This window comes from Siphateles boraxobius, unplaced genomic scaffold, assembly GCF_051911475.1.
Source record: "Siphateles boraxobius isolate OS27281-9 unplaced genomic scaffold, OSU_SipBor_1 12, whole genome shotgun sequence".
Lineage (NCBI taxonomy): Eukaryota > Metazoa > Chordata > Actinopteri > Cypriniformes > Leuciscidae > Siphateles > Siphateles boraxobius.
The window spans coordinates 5,827,789-5,851,469 of NW_027508722.1; the positions used below are offsets into that span (position 1 = coordinate 5,827,789).

Here is a 23,681-nt window from a genome sequence, read left to right on the forward strand (position 1 = left end):
GGACTGTTGCTCAGTGGTCCAAAGTACTTTTTTCGGATGGAAGCAAATTTTGCATGTCATTCGGAAATCAAGGTGCCAGAGTCTGGAGGAAGTATGGGGAGAAGGAAATGCCAAAATGCCTGAAGTCCAGTGTCAAGTACCCACAGTCAGTGATGGTCTGGGGTGCCATGACAGCTGCTGGTGTTGGTCCACTGTGTTTTATCAAGGGCAGGGTCAATGCAGCTAGCTATCAGGAGATTTTGGAGCACTTCATGCTTCCATCTTCTGAAAAGCTTTATCGAGATGAAGATTTCATTTTTCAGCACGACCTGACACCTGCTCACAGTGCCAAAACCACTGGTAAATGGTTTACTGACCATGGTATTACTATGCTCAATTGGCCTGCCAACTCTCCTGACCTGAACCCCATAGAGAATCTGTGGGATATTGTGAAGAGAAAGTTGAGAGACGCAAGACCCAACACTCTGGATGAGCTTAAGGCCGCTATCGAAGCATCCTGGGCCTCCATAACACCTCAGCAGTGCCACAGGCTGATTGCCTCCATGCCACGCCGCATTGAAGCAGTCATTTCTGCAAAAGGATTCCCGACCAAGTATTGAGTGCATAACTGAACAATTATTTGAAGGTTGACTCTTTTATTGTATTAAAACACTTCTTTTATTGGTCGGATGAAATATGCTAATTTTTTGAGATAGGAATTTTGGGTTTTCATGAGCTGTATGCCAAAATCAATAAAAATCAGTATTAAAGGTTGTAACAGCAATTTCAGGCCCAAACAAAAATGATCACATTCATCTAATCTTTCCTAACGATCCGCTAGCTGCCCGCCCCATAAGCAGGCTGTCAAAAAACCGCGTCTCTGTAGGCAGCCTAGGCTCCGAGATCTGCACACAAAAACAAATGGGTACAACCACCACTCAAAATCAAAATAAACAGTGTTCTAACCAATCACCGACAGGGCGGGTGTTGTTTGTTTTTGCGCTCGTGCAAAAGCGAATATCAGATTGTAGGGATTTAGGTGTGTGAGATTGGCATGCTAGTGAGCGAGTTGATTCTGACGAATTGGAATTCGTTGAGGGAGGGGCGAGCTAACTTTGTTTGTTTGGGATCTCTCTTAAAACACAAACAGAAGTGACTGTACCCACAATCGCTGATACAACCTTTAAAACAATAAAATACCTGAAATATTTCAGTTGGTGTGCAATGAATCTAAAATATATGAAATATTTCAGTTGGTGTGCAATGAATCTAAAATATATGAAAGTTTAATTTTTATCATTACATTATGGAAAATAATGAACTGCTATTTTTTTGAGAAGGACCTGTATATATATATATATATATATATATATATATATATATATATGTATAAAAATTAGGGCTGTCCGTTAAACGCGTTATTAACGGCGTTAACGCAAAACCATTTTAACGCGATTAATTTTTTTATCGCGAGATTAACGGTCTTTTTGGTCTAGTGAACTTTGTAGTTTTTTTCACATGCTTTTGCAACAGGACGCGGCATGCGCGGCGCTGCGATATGAAACCCATTCATTTCAAGGGCTTGCGCCCTGCGAGGACGTTTTGTTGCTTCGTCGACCAAAGCGCAAGTGGATCTAGCTAGACCGGAAACAAAACAACAGGCACGCGCACACACACTTGTTTGGGCTTGCGAGCCGGCCAAATAGGTTAACGTTACGTTTTGAGTGGATGACGAGCGCGAGACGCCGAAATGGATGCCAATAAGATTCTGAATGGAAAGTTTACTTGTAAAAAGTTGGCAAATGGTTCCATTGACTAGACCAAAGTGATCTGTGTGTTTTGTCGTTATGAACTGAGCTATCATCATCGCAGCACGTCCAGTCTGTAGTACCACTTGATGATGGCCAAGCACACACACACAGCTGATGCGAATTCTCCGCCCCCTCGTCAATATCAGGACCTCGTCAGTATTTCTTTCACCCTTTTATTGATGGACAGTGTTACATTGTGTTACAAAGAAATGATTTGCTCCAAGTGAGAATGTTAGTGTGAAATTGAACACAGTATTGCCTATGTTGTTTTCAATAAAAAAAAAAGTGCACAAAGCAAGCAATCCACTTTTTTCATGTTGATAAGAGCATTAAAATGAGAAAAAATAATGAACAAAAAGAAATCAAGAGACATTTTGAATAGATAAAAATGTGCGATTAATCACGAGTTAACTATGACATTAATGCGATTAATCGCGATTAAAAAGTTTAATCGTTTGACAGCAATAATAAAAATGTATCAAAAAGTTTTGCACATGCACATGAACTTTAACGACATCCCATTCTTAATCTGAAGGGTTTAATATGGATTTGGCCCACCCTTTGCAGCTATAACAGCTTCAATTCTTCTAGGAAGGCTTTCCACAAGGTTTAGAAGTGTTTATGGGAATTTTTGACCATTCCTCTAGAAGCGCATTGTGAGGTCAGTCACTGATGTTTGTATGCGAAGGCCTGGCTCGCATTCGCCGCTCTAATTCATCCCATGTTCTATCGGGTTGAAGTCAGGACTCAGTGCGGGCCAGTCAAGTCCCTCCACACCAAACTTGCTCATCCATGTCTTTATGGACCTTGCTTTGTGCACTGGTGCGCAGTCATGTTGGAACAAGAAGGGGCCATCCCCAAACTGTTCCCACAAAGTTGGGAGCCTGAAATTGTCCAAAATGTCTTGGTATGCTGAAGCATTAAGAGTTCCTTTCACTGGAACTAAGGGGCCAAGCCCAACCCCTGAAAAACAACCCCACACCATAATCCCCCCTCCACCAAACTTTACACTTGGCACAATGCAGTCGGGCAAGTACTGTTCTCCTGGCAACTGCCAAACCCATACTCGTGCATCGAACACTTTACATTGCACCTGGTGATGTAAGGCTTGGATGCAGCTGCTTGGCCATGGAAACCCATTCCATGAAGCTCTCTACGCTCTGTTCTTGAGCTAATCTGAAGGCCACACGAAGTTTGGAGGTCTGTAGCTATTGACTCTCCAGAAAGTTGGCGACTTCTGCACACTGTGAGCCTCAGCATGCGCTGATCCTGCTCTGTGATTTTACGTAGCCTACCATTTTGTGTCTTAGTTGCTGTTGTTCTCAATCGCTTCCACTTTGTTATTATACCACTAACAGTTGACCGTGGAATATTTAGTAGTGAGAAAATGTTACCAATGGACTAGTTGCACAAGTGGAAACCTATCATAGTACCACACTTGAATTGTTTCAATTGTTCCTAGGTGGCATTGAAGTGATTGGAACACATGATTTCAATGATTTGGAGGGGTGTCCCAATACTTTTTGACAATATAGTGTATAATGATTATCTTCCAAAACATTGGGGACAAACTTACGGAGAGAGACACATCCTCTTATAATGGTTGCTACACCCCTGTCTGGTACCCACTTTTTTATATAATTGTTGCTTTTGCAACAATAAATAAAATGCATTGAAATTGTACCTGTTCTGGGGTGCAGAAGATGTGAGCGTCGTCCTGGCAGAAGCGTCTGACTCTGGTTAAACCCCCCAGCGCCCCTGAGTGTTCATTACGGTGCAACGCTCCAAAATCTGCCCAGCGGATGGGAAGCTCACGCCAAGAACGCACTCTCTGCTCGTACATCAAACTGTACGGAGGACACAGTTACTGGACTGAACGGATGGAGGATTCTTCATTCAATTCAAAGAGAGATGAAATAATGCAAAATCTTTCTTATGATTTGAAAAAATGTATGCAAATTAAAATGACATACTTTCTAACATACACTACCGTTCAAAAGTGTGGGGTTGGTAAGATTTTTTTATTGTTTATGAAAGAGTCTCTTCTGCTCACCAAAGCTGCCTTTATTTGATAAAAAAGTTTTTAAAAAAAGTAATAGTGAAATATTTCAATTTAAAATATCTGTCTATTTTTAAAGGTAATTTCATTCTGTGATGCAAAGTGATTGTCAGCATCCTTACTCCAGTCATTACTGTCAAATGATCTTTCAGAAACCATTCTAAGAAAATAATTTATTTGAAAGAGTAATCTTTTGTATTTGTATTGTATTGCATTTTTGATCAATTTAATGTATCCTTGCTGACTTATTTTTTTTTTTTTGATTTCTTAAAAACAAAAACAACATTTTGATCGGTAGTGTATGAATAAATTAGATGAGTAAAACTATTCATACCATGATCAAACATGCACGTTTTCGAAATTTTTAAAGTCGCTTGAATGTTTTTTTTTTAAGAATTATGAAATTTGTCAACGGTATGAATAGTTTAGGTGCCAAAAATTTAAAACTCAGATTTCAACTGTGGCGGACTCACCAGTGAGCAGGGCAGTTCATGGGTTTGAGAGCGAAGGTGTGCGGCTCGCAGGTCACTGTGAACATGTTCTCACTGTAATGCTCCCAGTGACCTGATCGCTCCCACAGAGACGTGCTGTACAGGGTTGGAGTCACGACCTCACTGAAGCCCCGCCTCCTGTACTCACTCTGACAGGAAGAGGAACTAGTTACAATAGCATTACATATGGCATGAGAAGCAGTGTCCACATTTTGTTTGTGGCCTTGAAGGATTCTGCGAAGGAGGCGATACATGAAGGGTTCAAGTAAATATCTAATTTAAAAAAAACTCAAATCTTCGTAATAATATGCATGCATATGTATGCAGAAGCCTTGAAATCAAAGGATTTTTAACCCCGTAAGCCTGACATATGAAATAATCATCAGATTTTTTTAAATTATTTTTTTAATTGGAACAGTTTATTGAACCTTTAGACAAAATATAAAAAGAAAAAAGGTTTGTATATGTTTTTTTGTTGAGTATCATATTTGATACATCAGGCTTGTATGTCTCATAGTATGATCTAGTGAGGATATGGAGCTCATACTCGAGAAGGAAAAACAAACACCTAATTTTTGGTCAGTTTGGGCCTCTGAATAAAATTATGAAATTTGTTGCAGATGCTGATATTTATATAGCCAAAATCATATAAATATCAGTTGCCACTCTTTATCTCCCAATAATATGTCTTAGTAAGATGATATTTCAATACTTAGTTTTATGATCAAAGATCTGTAGTGCAATGCAATACAATGATGATTGAGAGATGAACAAATAAACTTTCTTCAAAAGCCTGATGGATCATATTTGACACATTGTAGCATAAGATTTCTAAAAAATGATGTATGAATCAAGGAAACCAAAGTTGCTTCAGTCCAGTAAGTGTTCACCTAGACATATTGTATTAAGTTATTCAGTAAAGATTTGACAGCAGGACCTAAAAGTGAACGTTTTTACAATTATACTAAAAGGTGATCATTTAATGGCCTTAGACATTTGTCTATAAAATATATCAAATATTGTAGCTTTATGGGGTTAAGATTATGAGAAACAATTTAAAGCAAGTGTGTCCAACTTTTAAGTGGTGCATTGTGTCTTTGGCCACTGTATAGTCTATAATGACCTACACTTATGCTCACTTCAACTGCCCTACAATGAGTAGGACAAACTACCGTCAATAATGTACATAATATTTGTCCTTATTCTCTTACAGAGCAATGCACCATGATATACTATTGCTGAATGTGAGAAATGGATGTTGCAAGCATATACAAGGGTGAAACCATGCTGACGTGGAATGAGTTTGTACCTTTATAAAGTCAGTGAGCGTATTGTATATATGAGCTCCTTTAGGCATGAAGAAACAGCTGCCAGGACTGACATCATGAAAGAAGAACAACTCCTGCGCCTGTGACGCATCAAAAACAGAACATCAGAGCCAGCTGGAAAACTTACAAATAAACAAAACATTGCTAGAGATTACATTTCTCTGGCCGATATATGACACTTGTCTTGGGCTTACTCTGACACCTAGCGACATGAACAAAGCTTCACACTAAAGAAAAGGCTTTCAGGTACGACACTGTAGAAATGCTCTACTAGCAGTCATGGCTTGGCATTTCATCAATCCCAAATACAGATTCACCAATTAATACATACATAGCAAGGCTTCAAGATAAAACAAAACAAACAAAAATAACGACTTTATTTCAACTATTCATTTCCTTCTCTGTTGGCCTCGAGTGAGTTAGCGTAGTGTAATTGCGTAGAGCTACGTAACACGTAGGCTCACTATTGGCCGACGCTGGTCATGTGGATGATGCGCGTGATGTACAACAACAGAAGCTTAAGCTATTTCACTAGTGAACTGACTCGAGGCCCACAGAGAAGGAAATGAATAGTTGAAATAAAGTCGTTATTTTTTTTCGCACAAAAAGTACTCTCGTCGTTTGATAAACTTAAAATTGAGCCACTGTAGTCACTTGGACTATTTTAACGATGTCTTTAATAACTTTTCTTGGCTGGCAAGTGTCAATCCCTAAAGTAGCCTATGGAGGAGTGATCCAGCTCTCAGTGATATACGTCACAAATTTATCAAATTATTTTAAAATGACATAATGCACTTGGACAAAAATATGCATGTCATGTAATTGACCCATTTATTGTTTGAATTTCTTAAAAAAAAATAATAATAATAATTTGGAAGCTTTTAAATTGGTAAGACTTTGTTATGGTGTCGGTTGTCATCCACTAAGACACACAATACAAGATAAGATGAATGATTTTTGTTCACGAATCACCAAGACCAATTAGATTGTGCCAAAATCTGGCTGTTATCATGTAGTCTGAACCCAACATAAAAGATAAATTCTTGGAATTTAAGAATCGCTATCAGTTCACCAAAATGAGAATTGATTAAAACTGAGAAATAAATATTTCCAACCCAGCCCTATCGTTTATAAATCAAGACTATTTAGACTCCATATAATCATCCTAATGAAGCTGTTGTGAGCCTCTACATACGAGAATAAGGAATCATTCAGAGTTATTACTGTAGCGGCACGACTAACAACACTCACCTTCCCGATTCTCCTGTGGTCTCTCTTTCTGGCCTCCTCTTGTTCTCTCTCCCATTCCTCTCGTTCTCTTTCTCCTGGAAAAGCAACTCCAATCATCCTGAGGATCCCTGAAGCCTCTGTTGAACCGGACAAAGTTACAGGAGACACCTGAGAGGGAAAAATGTATGAGTAAGAAAATTAAGAGCCTAAAGGCATATTTTTAAATGTGATGTGGACACAATCTGAGCTTCAGTAGATAAAGAGACTATTACAAATCTTCATAACACTACTATTCAAACATTTTTGGGACAGAATTTATTTTTATTCAGCAAGAATGCAATTTGACATTGAAGACTGGAATAATAATGCTAAAAATTCAGCTCTACATCACAGGAATAAATTACTTTTTTTAGATATTACAATAGAAAACAATTATTTAAAATGTAAAATAATATTTGACAACATTACAGCTTTTACTGTATTTCTTATCTAATAAATGCAAGCCCCATCGAGGAGAAGATACTTTTTTTTAAAACAAAACAAAAACTTTTTGAACTTGAGAGTATTTTTTATACATTTATGGTATTTTTTTGTCCAATTTGGAGCGTGAGAGTTGAAGTCACAACAAAATGTCATTTTTTAAAAAGGAGCTGCATGAAGATTCTTCATTCTAGTTTACAAACTAAATGAAGAATGCAATTAGTTTGAAGAATGCATTTAGTTAGTTTATCAAAAGCATGATGTACATTTTAAATCACATTACTGTACGAATACATCAACATCAAGACTGGTCTAAACTCATTTAAACAACCCTAAAAATGTGGAAGAAAAACAAAATGTTCCACTAATGAAACTGAACTAAGTGCCATGTCATGACCCTAAAGAGAGAACGACAGCCTGGGAAAAGGGAAGGGAGACTGTGAAACAGGAAGTGCCAAAGATATTAATAAAATAAACAGGAAGTTAACCATACAATAATAATGTAAACACTGTGACAACAGCCATTGAAGTAGCAACATCACAACAAACACAATCAGTCAAACACACTAACAGAGGAGGACTGTCAGCAAAAACAGAGTTACCTGGAGCATCTTGAAGGCCTTCAGGAAGCCTGTGTGTGGCAGAAGAACACCTGAACACACACCCACACTGTCTCCACACCTGACAAAGAGACACAAAGACATCAACTGCCGCACACACACACACACACACGGACAGTGAGAGTGACTTCAGACCTGTAGACGCTGACAGTGTTTCCCATTATCTGCTCTTCAGCCAGCTGCAGTCTGACAGCATCATCCTACACAAACACATTGGGTTTTCATGTAGACATTTCATAGATATGACTAGAGTGGACTAGTAAAACAGTCAACTCACTAATCAGTTGTCATATTTCACAATGGTATTGATCTGACTGTAGTGCCCGCTGTTGAATGAGAACTGAACTGAGCTGGAGGATGACTTTTTTGTGCAAAAATGTAGAACTTAATAGGTGATCTTCCGGACAGAACTGAATCAACACTGAACTGACTTCAGCTGAACAACAGTCTGGTATCTCTGTTAAGCTGTTTTAAAACAATCTGTATTGTATAAAGCACTATATAAATAAAGGTGACTTGAATATATAAGTGAAGACATTTTACCCTCACAAGTGCACACACACGTCACCCGGTGAAATCACTGTGAATTACTCATTTTGATTGAAATGTACATTTTTTTGTTAACCTAGGTGAACCTAGGTTTTTTTCTTTCTACTTCTAGAAATCCTCCATGGACAGCTTCAGCATTTGTTTGAAGACCACGTCCATCAATGTTCTCCTCCAGCTCAGACCAACAGGCTTTGTGTCCATGATTATCTAGTTTAGTCTTCATTTCATTAAGGGTCATTTCAGTGAAGGGTTAAGGGCTCGCTAGTTTTCCATAAAAATTAAGCAATTAAGACAGCCATAAATATTAGTTTTTCACTTTTACAGTTGTAATAAAAAAATACAATTATTAGATTATCTTCCTTAAGTACTCATTTTATATTATAGTGAAATATTACAAAAGCAATATTTCTTATTTTGTTTTTATGTAGTAATTCAGATTTTTTGTTTAGTAATAACAACACAAAACCATAATGTGTGTTGTTGTTATTATCAGCTAATATATATATATATATATTAGAGGTGGGCATAGATTAATTTTTTTAATCTAGATTAATCTCACTGGAATCTTGGAATTAATCTAGATTAATCTAGATTAAAATGGCTCATTTGAATTCTGCCGAAGGCATTCAGAATATGTGTGCTGCCCAAATAATGACTAAAAGTAAGTCTTTGAGAATAGTGCGCCTCGCGTAGGGATGTGAATTTCTGCCAAAAATGCCATTCGACAATAGAGGAGCAAAAGTCGAATATCGGTCAAAAAAATGTATAAAATAAATAAATAAAACGCACAATTACAATGACAGAAAGGGAGGCCAATTTCATTTTTAGCGATTTGTCATCAAACAAACTGTTTATTATTTGAACAAGTAACATGTTTTCGTCGTTTTTTTTTAACATAGTAGGCTAATTGGAAAAGAAAAAAACAATAAGCACGACGTAGCTACAGTCCGTTTTTGCATCGCCAAACCAGATGCTCGTTAGATCAAAAAATAATGTCATATGTCAATGATTTTATGTGAATCTGCCTTTACCGGCAATAGCCTCCTCCTTTTTAAACAAATTAGTTTCAATCAATGTAAACTATTCGTGTGACTATGCCCCTGCGCAATACATACACATTACCGCGGGATGGCGGGTGTTCATTTCATAAACTGTACACAATGGTAGCTTATTTATTTTGTAGCCTATAAATTAATGTATATGTCCAACGGATAATGTCATACTTTTTAGTAGTGCTATCGTGGTGTAATAATCTTATTGGTTGTAAAATGTATTACCTGAATGAAATTAAATCGAATGTATCGTCCTGTGGAATCATTCATTCACATACAGCTTACGAAGAAGTTGAACTAAAAAAGATCTTCATCGCTGGCAAAAATATGATGCATTTGCAGATTTGCTTTCACTAGACTAAACTGTAGCTCTTGATGTTCTTAAATCTTCCTGTTACGACTCCGTGTCGAGTGTGATTGAACGCGCTTCAGAGTTCAGACGATTCAGTGCGTGAGGAACTGAACAGAACTGATTCGCGAACCGATTTAGACAGATCTGCCAACTTGTTTGATGAAGTCTTTGAACAGAATCGACTCAAAAGAGTGATTCATTTGTAAATTGATCATCGCTCATGCCCATAAAAAAGATACAGCGATCGCCCGATAAGAGTCTCACGTTAACGCCGATAACGGCCCACCACTAATATACATAATATATATATATATATATATATATATATATATATATATATATATATATATAAAAAATTTGAAATAATAATTTGGTCCCACTTTATATTAAGTGGCTTTAAGTACTATGTACTTACATTAAAATTAATAATTTGATGCAATGGACTTATTGTGTACATGTTTTTACATTGTACTTATATTTTGAAAATACCTGCATGTAATTAATTTATGTATTTACATTTGTAATTACACAGTTGACCCTTCCCTGACACCTTAACCCACCCTTAAACCGACCCATACCACCACACCTGACCCTAACCTTACTCGTATCACACCTCAATAGCAGCAAAAAGTGTTTTACAATACAACCTGAACACAATAAGTACATTATACTTATTTTTCGATGTGAGTACATAGTACTTAAAGCCACTTAATATAAAGTGGGACCAATAATTTTAATCAGAAAAAAAAAATATTTTCCCCAAATCGTGCAGCCCTAGATTACCGTGGGACTCATTCATGAAACACGAGAAGAACGAGTTGTGTGAATCATTCATAAAGCCGCTTTAAAAAAACATTTGCATTCATGATAGTGTCCGTATTTTCACAATGTTAGTTGGTACGAAAGAAATATGCACGTTCCCGTAAATGTTACTTAAAACCTCCGACTGTTTTGTGTTCTTTTAGGTAAACTGATGACAACTCAGGCACTGTGTAGCAATAATATTTCACAAGTGTGTTTTCCCATATAGCTAGGCAATTTTGAACTATTGAGGTTGGTGTCCGCAGTGGAGGGATCGAGGAAGCGGCTTCAACTCTACTTCTGATGTTCCTCCAGGGACTGCTAGTGCTGGGAAGATATGGATGGGTGCTTGTCATTTTATTTTGGTTACCGAGAGTTGAACAATGTTACAATTTCGGTAAAATCACTTCACTTTTTACCCAGCAGTTCAATCACAGTGGAGTAGGGGCAGGACACACACGTTTACCACAATGGAGAAGTTAATATTGCAGGTATTATTGCATTTTTATATTCGCTAATTGTTGATAAAACAAATCTGCTAAATCAAATCATAGTAACACATTACTTATCTTATACACATAACTGTATCTGTATGCCTCACTGTGAGGAAGGGACTGTGATTATTCTTTTGTGAAAGGCATCAAGCTTCACTTAGACAATATTTACCTAACTTTGTAAAACAATATACGGACAAAATATATAGGCTACTATATAATTAAAAGACATTTCTTTTCAAATTAATCTCAGCTTTTTAATGAAGTAGCAACATATGATAGATAGGACAGAACAACTATCCTACAGAACTAAGGCTATCAATAAACTTTCATTTGGAGCAAAAGTATTGTAACATGAAAGGCTCCAATACAGAGCTGCACAAAACGCTTATGCGTTTACTTAGATTATAATGCACAAAAACATTATGGTGCTTTATAATGTTTTTGTGCCATTTGTGTTGTATAACAATAACATACTTTTTCAAGTGAAAAGTAATGAAATTACAGTAATTAATTACTTAGTAATTAGTTACACCCAACACTGGATAAAAGTGATTGAATCTGCTCGGAAGAACGTCGGGGCCGCAACGATCTCAAATCATAAACATTCAACATGTTGAATCGGAAGTCGGAAACACCTTTTGTGTGGCGGAAATCCCGAGGACAAACACGGGACAAATAGCTAATAGACAAATAGATAAATCTATGATTTTTTTATCGTCATATTTGTTATCTGAATTTTTTTTAGTGTGGGCCAGACTTTACAAATTTGATATGATAAAATCCAAAGGAGAGTTTTTAGAAAGGCCTGTTTTACACAAAAATTTATTTACGAACGTTTTAATGAATGAGATCCAGTGACTTTTTGTCAAAACATTTTCACATCTACATGAGTAAGAGTAAACTTAAGGAAAACTCAATTACAAAAACGTCCATCCATAGGCGCAAAAACACTGTAAAGCTCAAGAGGTGATGCTGACCTGGAAGAGCTCTTTCAGTTCCTGTACAGTGATCTCAAGCTTGATGATGGGCATCTTCCCAGCTGCCGTCTGCTTACACCTCTGCTCCACCTCCAACAGAGAGAGAGAGCTACGACAAACACAGACAGCACCACAACTTAGTAACATTTTCATTTTTATGTTTAGTTAAATGCGTTAAAAAAAAAAAAAACCTGTACATAAGACTATTGACTGATATCAGGAGCTGGAAAGATAAGAGTGTTTACTTGTTTTGTAGCTGATAATCGCAGTACAGGCCCGTGTCAGACACTCCCTCTCGACACACAAGAGCACTGAAGTGATTCTCCATCACACTCCCTAACACACACGCCCCTGTGCGCCACACCACCTACAGCAGAGAAAATTCATTTTTAAATTACATTATTGAAATACATAATTCAAAGAAATCATATTTGTTTGTTATTTGACCCTCAATAAATATTTTTTCTGTTTGTTCATTTGTTTCCCTATTCCAGTTTCTATTAAAGATAAATCAATAAAACATATAAACAAATAACAATTATTTGATAATTGAATTGAATTAACAATTCAAAATCAGCATCAATTAAAGGTAGTAGGAGAATTAAAATATATTTTATTCTTTTGATTTTAAAGTAAATTATATTACATTACACAAACATGTTTCTGACTGTTTTTTTTGTGTGAGTTTCACCAATTAAGACGAAAGTCTTGCATACACAAAAGCTTGAATACCTGTTTCCCCTCCACTGAGTCAAAACCCAGCAGCTGCAGTTCACAGTCCTCCACAAGAGGGCGACGTAGATCCCATAAATCCCCATTTACTCTGCTCACCACTGCACCTTTAAAACTGTAAACATGCACACACACACATTGGGTTTCTGCATAATTTTATGAGGAGTCTCCATAGACTATTTTTATGCTGTACAAACTTTACATTCTATCCCCTAAACAGAGCATTAAAAAACATGGTTTTTGTACAATTTTTATATAACATTCACTCAGAAGAACCTGATAACATATCAACAATGTATGCTGTGGAAGTAAAGAAAAAGGTTTGACCTACTCAGTCTAGAAGGGAAATACCCACGTGAGCAATGGCGAGAGCTCTGAGATACTATCATCTAAATTGCTGAAAAATATGATTCACACCAAAAGCCTAAGACAACAAGTAGTTGGCTATCCGTCAACACCATTAATATAGCAGATCAGACAAGAGTGGCAAAATATAGGGGCAATAAGGACAAGGTTAAGAAACGGAGTGCAGAGCTCCAATGCAAAGCTAGGAAGTACAAGGAAAGATAGTTGGGACGAACAATGTCAACATCAAGGCAAATAGGAAGGGTTACACCAGATCCACGTTTGCTGCAATCTAGTTTTTCTGCCCGAAAAGGAACGGTTAGGGATGGAAATGAACTGATAGAAGCTGAAATAAAATAAGAAAATAAGTTGACTACAACTCTCATTTTGGTTTAACTCCATGTTGTGTGCAAACTCACTAGAGAAATCTGTAATGTTGGGGATGGTCAGTGGAACCAGATGAAGGGGACTCAACGAATGCAAAGAACTCGCTGGCTTGACACCATTAAAACAGACACCAATATAAGCATTAGACAATTGAAAGAAGCAGTTACACGACAGGACAGCATTGAGAATATTTGTCTGTAGGGACGCCGAGAGTAGGAAACGACTGAATGGATAGATCAATCAATCAATCAATCAGTCTAAATTGCATAATTTAGTATGATTTATAAGCTGTGTTCCTCATTAAGACTGAGATTTTGTCGCCACTGCATCAAAATCTTCTGGTTTTACTATCCTTGTGGAGACATTTGGTCCACAAAACGTAGAGAATACCTGAACCATACAAGGAAAGGGACTGAAACAAGGACAAGACAAAGATATCACTTTCCTAAGCGGACATTCAAACTGATTTTGTGATTTGTACATTATACAATTAGCTTAAATAAAGACTCAATGTTCCTTCGTTGCAAGTTCTAAAGTGGCATTTTAGAATTAGTAATGGAGGCTTGACAGGGACGGATTATGACTTGCAAAGGCCATGGGGCCAATTATCTTCAAAGCCTTTAAAAATGAACTATAGAGGGGAGTATTTTGCTAAATATATATGGAGGGATTATTGGGTCAGATTGAAAATTAAAAGTCTAAAACTAAAAGTCTTAAACGAAAACTAAAAGTCTAAGTCGAAAACAAAAAGTCTAAGTCGAAAATGAATTTGGTATTTAGGATTGGGCACTTTGTATTCAGGATTGGGCATTTAGTCATTTAGGATTTAGGATTGGGCATTTGAGGATTGTATGCAAATAAGGAGGCATGGGCCAAATACTGGAGGCTGGGTTTGAAATGGCTGGTGCGCAGAGGCACTTATGGACAGCAGAGGGAGCTCCAGTGCTAAGGAGCACACTGGCAGAGCGTCCTCTTCAAAGTGAAAGTTGTCGTGATCTGCCATCCACGTTGGCTGCCACATTAACAATGGCAAAGCCAGAGCTAGCATCTTTGTATAGACAGGCACTGGAAGTTGAAGTTATCACATTATAAAGTACAGTCCTCGCTCCAGCCCTGCTCACTCGCTCTGTTTGGTTTCATTACAGTGTGCTCCTTAGCACTGGAGCTCCCTCTGCTGTCCATAAGTGCCTCTGCGCACCAGCCATTTCAAACCCAGCCTCCAGTATTTGGCCCACGCCTCCTTATTTGCATACACTCCTCAATCCTCAAATGCCCAATCCTAAATCCCCAAATTCCAAATTCCAAATCCTAAATCCTAAATAGCTAAATGACTAAATGCTCAATCCTAAATACAACATTCATTTTCGACTTAGACTTTTAGTTTCAGATTTAGACTTTTAGTTTTCAATCTGACCCAATAATCCCTCCATAATTATATGCCCTATATTACATAATATATTTTGACTCATATTAAATTATAATATTATAATATTCATTATAATATTACCGGTGTGTAAAGGATCGGCCTCTTCTCAATAGAGGAGGGGAGCAGTAGCTCATTTGCATTTAAAGGGACGGCGCTATTTTGGTCACACCCAAAAAGGGGCAACTTTGACAAGGGGGATATTTTGAGCTGAAATTTCAAAGACACATTCTGGGGACACCATAGATATATATAATACATTATAATACATCTTGTGAAAAGGGGCATAATGTGTCACCTTTAATGAAATTCTGTTTAGTCACCAAATGTTTTGACGGTCACAATAGTTGGTTATTATACACTTATTGTGATGCAAGTTTTTAGTCATAGGCTGCCTGCATGTTAACCGGTAACCCTGCAGTTTGTCGTAAAATAAGTTCTGCCAAATAAAAATATTGTTATTTTCTAATTATTATTGTTATATTTATTCTTACATACTATATTTTTATTTTTTATATTAAAAGTGTTATTACAATAGTAGTATTTCTTATTTATTTAATATTTTATTTAGCAATAATAAATAATTATTATTTTTTAGAATTTTAACCAGGGAATTTTTTCTCCCGCAATTTGATTTTTTTCCCCAAATTGTGCAGCTCTAGAAGTTATGATGATCATTAATATTCAAACTGTTCTCACTGAGGCCTCAAATCTCACCATATATTTTCATAATGAACTGAAAATATTTTTAAACTTCATAAGATAAGAAGTCTTTAACGTTGTGTTGTGCGCCATTTCTTTGGCAAAGTCTGTCAAGCAAACTAAACTTACTAGTCTAGTGGTAGTAGGTATTACAATCAGATTGGACCAGTCTTTTCGAGTGATGTAGCAACTAAAACTTGGTTTGACCAGAGAAAAAAGAAAATCTGTAATTTCCAATATACACTTAATTGCCTTTTTATTTGAAGGTGAATTTTTTACAGTCATTCAAACAACTGTAGAGTGAAGGGTGTAAGCTTTTACAGAAGAAATAAATTAATATGTATGCTTAAACATACTCTATTGCGCTCTCTAGGCTCATTTTGTTGGATCATTTAGAATTTAGGTAACAAAAAAATAAAATAAGGGAATGTCTTAAAATTTAGTCTCACTTCAACTAAAGTTATGCTGTAATAATAAATAGTTATCTGTCCAATACCTTTCACGCAAAGAAAGAAGCTCAAAGAGTCGTTCAAATACATATAATTTTAAACAGGTTGGAACAATAGTTATATAAGAGGTTTTGGGGCCTTCATATTCACATAGGGCCCAACAGTAACAGAAGTTACAGGGAGCCCTTATTGTTCAATTGCCTTGTATAAAAGGTCCTGTATAGGCTATGGGACACATATTACAGCATACATAAACATTTGTTTTCATTGTTAATAGGTTTTCTGAACCGAACTGGATCAGGCGGCCTTAAACCCCAGGACCCCTTGGGCTTTTGGTAGTCAAGGGCCCCTGGGCACTGGCCCCATCCGTAATCCATCCCTGAGTCTTGAGCTCAACTGTTAACGTGTCAACTTGAGATTTGAATCTGTGGTAGATTGTAGTATTTCCACACAAAAGATGTTTTTTTAAAGAAACTCTGCTGTTTCTTATTTAGTTACACACTTGTGCCATCGAACTGTTGTATTATGGCTCAATATCAGCACGGCTGTGATTCGGCCGTAGGCACACAGCCTGAGCGATATCACGAGGATACCCATGTGATATTGCTCACTTGAAAACAGAAATGACATAACGCATTCAAAGTTTTACCAATTTTGTCCAGATTTTCATCTAGATCAATAATTAGTGAAAGTCACTAGATATGATGAATGAGAATGAGCATTTTGAAACGATATTATAATGGGGGGGGGGTTCTGTGGCATATATTTACCGTTCATTTTGGGCGATCTGTAACGGTACGGTCACACCAGCGGAACCATTCAGTGTTCTGCCATCAGCCAATCGGATGGTCAGATTTTCTCCTGATGTATCTCGAGTCACCTGCACTTGCCGATCACGCAGAGACTCAAATATCCTCAAACGCTCGGCCTGACTGGCAGACGGCTGCAGCTGAAACAGAGAAGAGTGTGTGAGTCCGGGAAACAGAGATGACACACTGTGCAAAAATAATGGAGTCTATCATTAAATTACTTTATGGGGATAATATCAGAAGTAAATGTAAGGGAGTGGCAAAATTTAAAGATGAAATTAAGGAACAAAACCACTGGAATTTTTATGGTCTCACAAACTAGATAAAAATTACATCACACAGATGTGTTAAAAAAAAAAAAAAAAAAAAAATCTGCCTGAAAGTAAAACTTCAAGGTCTTCAGAGTGAATTACCTGGCATACAGTAATTATATAAAACTAGCCATACAGTCATTTATAACAATACACAATGGGGCCCAAAATTCTGAGACCAGTGACCATTAATGAAAATGTGTATTTTTCCATTACAAATTACCTATGAGCATTAGAATGAAAATCTTAATTAAAAATCTTAATATGAATGTGAAAATATCTCAATATTTGATGTATCCTTTGCTTTAATGACCGGAGCAAAATTAACTAAACCTGATGATACACTCCAGCATGGTTTGAGATGATCTAAAGAGCTGAAGAACATCTGACAGTCTGTACAAAAAGTCACATGGTCAATGTTACCTTTGTTTAAGAAAAAGCAGAATATTTTATTTTTTATCATAACATTTTTATTAAGTAGTTTCCCCTAACATATTTATTAAATAATATAATTGTAGTGTCGTCTCATACTTTTGGTCCCCACTGTAGTACTATTTATGTTACAGTAATCTTCACTTTTCATTTTAGTAATTTTAACAATGTTAATCTGAAATATATATATATAAGTGCATAAATAAATGTAGCACATTTAAAGTGTCTGAAACCAAACCTTTCATTATTACTTTATACATAATCACACATACACCTTATTCTAATTTCACGTTCAAACAAGTCAGCTGAGAACACGGTCACAATATGACATGTTTGTCAGATCCTCATTCATCAGTCACATCACACAGAAGCCTGCACACCTTCCCGTAGTATCTGCTGCTCCGGACCGCTGCTCTCAATGCCGCCTGACAGACGGGCCACCTCGAGAACACGGCTACAAGCATTTTACACTCAAAACTACGGCTCCATCATTTCCCCTATAAACATCAATTTTGCCCTCTCTCAGCGGGCCGCCATTTTACAGGAACTAGTACATCGTCACAGAGCAAGAAACCCGATTCGCCGAGAGCAATCAAATGAGGGCGGGCTCTGTGTGAGAAACAACCAATGAGAAGCAAAGCAAGAGGTGCGTCATGAGCGTCCACTCAGTGCGCAAATAAACACAACCACCGACAGCTAAACGCTCCGGATTATCCTGCTTATAAACACAACACATTCAAATAAACGGATTTTATGGAGGACTGAAGAGAAAATAGTGAAGGTTTATGAACTGAACACTACAATTATTTCGAACCAAAGCAAGACAATATATTTAGAGGAACAAGCTCAAGTTAAAGCTCCATCACTTCTGCCTCCAATAGCCTGATCTACAAAATCTACATGCACTCAAAACACCCTGTTCTTTCTACAGGATTCTAGTGACGAAATCCAAAATCATAAGATTTAAGCACTCATTTATAAATGTCTAATCAACACACTGGTGGAATTTACTAGTGCAGTTGTCTTCTAAGGGAGCCTATGTAACTTAGGGACATTGTTCCAGTGTGTATACAAGCATTACCTACGGATAAGCAATCAGACGTGTTACTACAGTTTTACAGGCAAGTAAAAAAAAAACAAAAAAAAAAAAACAAGCAGATTATAGCAAAATGTAACTAATATGCCTATATTAAACAGTTAAAGAAATATGAATGAGTTTCAGACAAAGCTCCATTTTAGTTTCAAGTAAGCAATGTGTAAATCTGATTCCGCCTGGTCTGATTGCAGTAAATTAAACCACACTCCCTCACCATTAGCTTTCAGCTACTGAAGTTCAGAGCAAACATACAGTATAAACTTCAAGGCACTGTGAGTGTTTATTTGCATGATCTATTGGTCACTGAGAAGGGTAAAACGAAAGGGAAAATGTGTCATCACTTACTGCAAAATGATTGGCAAGTTTAAAAACTAAACCAAATTCAACAAGTTTACAAGTGCAAAATCTTTCAGATATGAAGAATGCCATCAACTAATCACTGATTATCATCATACGGTGACAATGTTTGTTTGCACATACAAGATCAGTGACCATTAGGGTTGTCAATGTGAGAAATGGGGGTGTGCTCCAATTAACACTTCACATCAAGATCAAAGATGTTTAGTAGGATATATGTGTGCAGATGTTGTTTTTGTGTCCGACACATTCCCTTTAAATAAGAATCCACAATAACCACCACAATACGTGGTTCAAGTAATGGTGTTAAAATATTAGTAGTCTATTCTGTTGTCCCAAATCTCTGTAAGTATGTGTCATGAATATAAATGCAAAAAATAAAATAAAATAATAAAAAGTAGAACTTGGGGTGTTAACATGTGTTTAAATTTGCTGTTTGTTCAGTGTCTTAACACTGCTTACCATCAGTCATCAGTGTCATTACTGCAAGGTGACAAAATTCAAGACTGCAGTTACCAATAGAACAAATAGTATTGCAAACAAAATTTGATTTAAATCACGAGAGGAGTCATGATAGCGTTGGGCGTTTAAAGATAGTTGCAGAACAAAGATGCAGGTTTTGCTGTTGTTTTCTGATAACAGTACTGTATATCAGTTTAATTAACTAGTCCACTCAGACAGCTATCTTTACATTTGACATGACTGAAAGGATGCAAATTTTAGTCAGACAGAATTGAGCAGTAAACCTGTGGTTCAACTGGTACAAAATGTATAGATGTGACTCCAACTGAAGGAATGACTAAAATTTTAACATTTCTGCCACAACTGAAGACTCATTACATTAAAGCATATTTACATATTTGGCAGATTCTTAATAAATTTCATTCTGTTTGTACATAGCATGCTGATGTGCAACAAAGCTGCGATTACAGATATTTTAAAATAATTTGTCTGTGGGTTTCTCTAAAATGTTTTTAGTGGAAAACACTCTACAATTAATTCAAATGTTGTCCAAAAGAAGACACCAAAACATGCCCCTCAAATATGCAACTTTTCAGCACTTAAAAAAAAAAAAGATTACAACTTTGTTTTCTTACACAATGGATGAAAACTCCAACAATGTACAGGTTATTTTCACAATTAAGTTGTCAAACATAATTTTGTTGAAAAGCAGTATATCAACATTGTTGTGAAACGATGTACTATTTTGCTTTAGTTTTATGAACAATGCATGTGAGTCATTTTGAAAATGCAATGCATGGAAGTGTGGCTCGTAATGAACACACAGACAAACAGATTTCAGTAATGTGTACATAATAAAGGGTTAAACTAAGTGTCATAATCTTTAAATTCTAGAGACAAAGAACTGACATTTCAGATACAATGGAAAATTGGAAATAATTAAACCAACTAATTATTTCGTCAACATTCATTTGAACCTAATGTTTAGAACTGTGTATTTTAGCTCTGCACATTTCTGAAAACATGTTGGACATTACGTTATAAGACTTACAGGATAACAGAATTGCTGTTAAGTAAAAATGAAAAGGCAGAAAATAATCCAGGTACATTTGTTCTTGAACAAAGTATGAGACCACCTGTAAAGAAAAGTCTCCTTCCTTTCAAAAATATTTCTCATCACAATGCTTTTATTTATCAGAATACATGTAAGATCTAATGAAACTGAAGGGGGGGGGGGGGGGTGCAAGGGAACTCTTGAAAAGCACTCATAAACTACAGAGTAGTTATGCCATGAACACTTGGTTAGCTTATACTGTATGTAGTGTGAGCCAAAATCTTCACATCTTGGTGAAGGTTGATAAAGTGGCTGTATTTTAGCATTATGAAGCTTAAAGACCACTACAAGCAATCATGGTTGCCCAGCATTATGTCTATGACAATAATTTAATCACTCAAAAATAAAGCAAAGTTGAAATCCACTGGCTCAATGCTCGAAGTGAGAGAGTAACAGGTTAACAGACAGAAAACAGTTATCTGTAATCTGTAAACAGCAGAAACAAGTATTTTACATGAGAAACAATAGAAAAACAAGTGTTATAGGGTGGAAAAGTGAAGGAAGTTACTTGAAGGAAAGAGATAGTCAGTGTATCCACTAGTCATCCATAATACACACTCATACACCATCCACAAGCACTCTCTTACATTACACAAACTGAACAGGATAACCACCTTTTGCATTCCTTCATATGGATGTTTCTGGATCTCCACATTCTCCTCCTCCTAGTTCATCCCTAGGGTATATGAAAACTTCTCTTCCTCTATGAAGAGTAGTGCTGTAACATGGCTGCTCTGGGGCAGGGCTTGTCAGTGCATGTGTATTTACATGCAGTATAAGTCTCACGCTGCGATTCACAGGTGATGCTAGCTTGTTACACTGCCTATTTCAGGTTATGCAGAGCCTTTAGCACTCATTCTAAGATGCTAATATCGAGGGGGCAAGAATGGTCTTTTGGGTTGGTTGAAAGGCCCACTGCTGAAACTGCCAGCGGGACGTTTTGTCCCAGGCAGGAGGGGCTCACGGTTAAGGGAGGGGGGCAGGGAACCTCTGGGAAACTGTGGAGAACGGAGCGCATGATGCTGGTTTGGTAAGTGAAGGAGGGACAGAGGGGAGGAAGGACGGCGGGGTCTCTTATTTGGGGAGTTGAAGGGTAGGCGGTTGGGGACGGACATGTGAGTACGAGGTTCACCTACTGGGGATGGAGGTGTGGTTGGGGTAGAGGGTGATGGTGGTGTGGGACTAGGGCCCTCTCGAATTCTGCCCAGGAGGGGTGGGGGAACACCAGGGGTGCCAGGGCGATGAAGAGGTGGGGCGTGCCGCAAGGCAAACTGCTCTTTTACAGTGCCTGGCCGTGGGGGCTCACCTAACAAGGAAGGGAGTTGGGGTTTGCCGCCTCTTGGAGGGGCACTACCACCGCTACCTCCAAGTCCCGTTCCATCGGGACGGAGATTGACAGGTGGGTAGGGTAGGACTCGATCTATGGATACAAGGACACCACCAACCATAACAGTTGAGGTTGGGGAAAGGTGGTCTCTAGGAGGGGGTGGGGTTTGAGGCATGGGTGGAAGGGGTGGTGGGACACGAGGAATAGACGAGGGGAAAAAAGGAGGGGGGTGATGGTGCTGAGGAATGCCATGAGAAGGCCGTGTATGGTCCTCATTTGCGTAGGGTGGAGGTGGGTACTGCAAAGGAGGCGGAGGATGAGCAGGGAGAGGAGGAGGAAGAGAAGGGACCAATCCCAATTCTTCAGTATTCTCATGGCCGTGACTACGAGGGCGATGTGGGGGTGGGGATTCCATAAACTCCTCCTCTTCATACCAGGCCCCACCAACTCTAGTACTAGCATTGCTTCCCCTTCTTGGGCCTCTTCCAACCAAGCGGATGCTTTCCACCGTCTGAATGCGGTTGCCGTAATCGAGGGTTTCGATTGCAACTCCCTCATTGGAGGATGAAGAAACAAGAGTCTCAATGCGATGGTAGTGGTCTCCATTGTCAGCCGAAGCTTTTCTCTCCTTGTCTTTCATCCCATCTTCAGATCCTCCACATGACTTGCGAGAGGCTGTACTTTTCTTTATCTCTCCGTCCATCTTTGATTTTATTCTCTGATCCTGCAGCATGGCCGCTGGTGGAACATTCAAACCCACTCCTTTTCTCTTCAGCCCTTCTTCATCATTGGTTTTGGTCGTAGCCTTGACCGATTTAGTCGCACTTGGGCTAAAGGCAGCAAGCCTCGAGGGTTGTGGGGTGCGGTAATCCCTGTCTTTCCGCTCATTTTCTCCCAGAGCCTCTCGTGGAGTGATCACTGCATCCCATGGGTCAGTGTGATAGGCTGTAGGTGAAAGGTTATGCCCTCCAGACAGACCTGCACTCTGGGGGTCATTGAGGACATGGGGTGAGTCCATGATTTCATCTTGAGTGGGTGTGCTACCGCTTTCGTCTCGGACAGGGGTGCCGTCCAGGTTTTCCCCACCAACTAGGAGAGGGCTATTGCTGCCGACGTCGTCCAGGCCAAGTCCGAGAGCACTGAAACCAGGATTCCCCTGAAGGAAACTGTTGATCTTAGACTCCAAGCTGGGCACTGCCACAGCCTCGCATTCACTTTCTGCCTCTTTCTCCTTTTTTTCTCGTTCCCTTTCTTTTTCCCTTTCCTTCACCTTCTCCCACTCTTTCCCTATCTCTTGCTCAGACTCTTGTTTGAAATTGTTGCCTGTGGGCTTTAGGGTCTTCGGTGTTGTTGGGGTGGTTGTGGTGGAGCTCGCTGCCGCTTTGGTGACAGCTGAAGTGGATGTAGAGGCAGATGAAGATGGACCAGGGTCTGGACTGGTGAGAGTGCCTGAACGAGCTGATGAAAGGAGAGATGACAAACCTGCAAGATAGAGATTTAATAATTATC

At 38.1% G+C, this 23,681-nt stretch overlaps 2 protein-coding genes and 1 long non-coding RNA gene across 4 annotated transcripts in view; 1 reads left to right on the forward strand and 2 right to left on the reverse strand.

Moving 5' to 3' along the window:
- Positions 1-21,596, reverse strand: part of tars2 (threonyl-tRNA synthetase 2, mitochondrial) — a 38,465-nt gene extending 16,869 nt beyond the window's left edge. The window contains exons 1-11 of one of the 2 annotated variants that reach the window (XM_077207003.1): positions 21,460-21,596; positions 17,035-17,213; positions 12,959-13,073; positions 12,472-12,593; positions 12,227-12,335; positions 8,134-8,198; positions 7,981-8,059; positions 6,920-7,066; positions 5,650-5,748; positions 4,323-4,489; positions 3,475-3,637 (exon numbers count right to left, since the gene is read on the reverse strand). In XM_077207003.1, coding sequence (XP_077063118.1) covers positions 3,475-3,637; positions 4,323-4,489; positions 5,650-5,748; positions 6,920-7,066; positions 7,981-8,059; positions 8,134-8,198; positions 12,227-12,335; positions 12,472-12,593; positions 12,959-13,073; positions 17,035-17,213; positions 21,460-21,468 — 1,254 coding nt within the window. In that variant the 5' untranslated portion in view covers positions 21,469-21,596. Of the gene's footprint in view, positions 1-3,474; positions 3,638-4,322; positions 4,490-5,649; positions 5,749-6,919; positions 7,067-7,980; positions 8,060-8,133; positions 8,199-12,226; positions 12,336-12,471; positions 12,594-12,958; positions 13,074-17,034; positions 17,214-18,196; positions 18,439-21,459 lie in introns of those variants that run through there. The other variant, XM_077206993.1, reaches the window with a different exon arrangement.
- Positions 1-23,681, forward strand: part of LOC143715379 (uncharacterized) — a 582,927-nt gene that overhangs the window by 126,874 nt on the left and 432,372 nt on the right. The gene's annotated exons all lie outside the window — the stretch shown is intronic.
- The window catches only part of rprd2b (regulation of nuclear pre-mRNA domain containing 2b), a 39,915-nt gene continuing 36,120 nt past the window's right edge, over positions 19,887-23,681 (reverse strand). Inside the window, exon 10 of the mRNA XM_077206980.1 lies at positions 19,887-23,654. Coding sequence (XP_077063095.1) covers positions 21,712-23,654 — 1,943 coding nt within the window. The 3' untranslated portion in view covers positions 19,887-21,711. The remainder of the gene's footprint in view (positions 23,655-23,681) is intronic.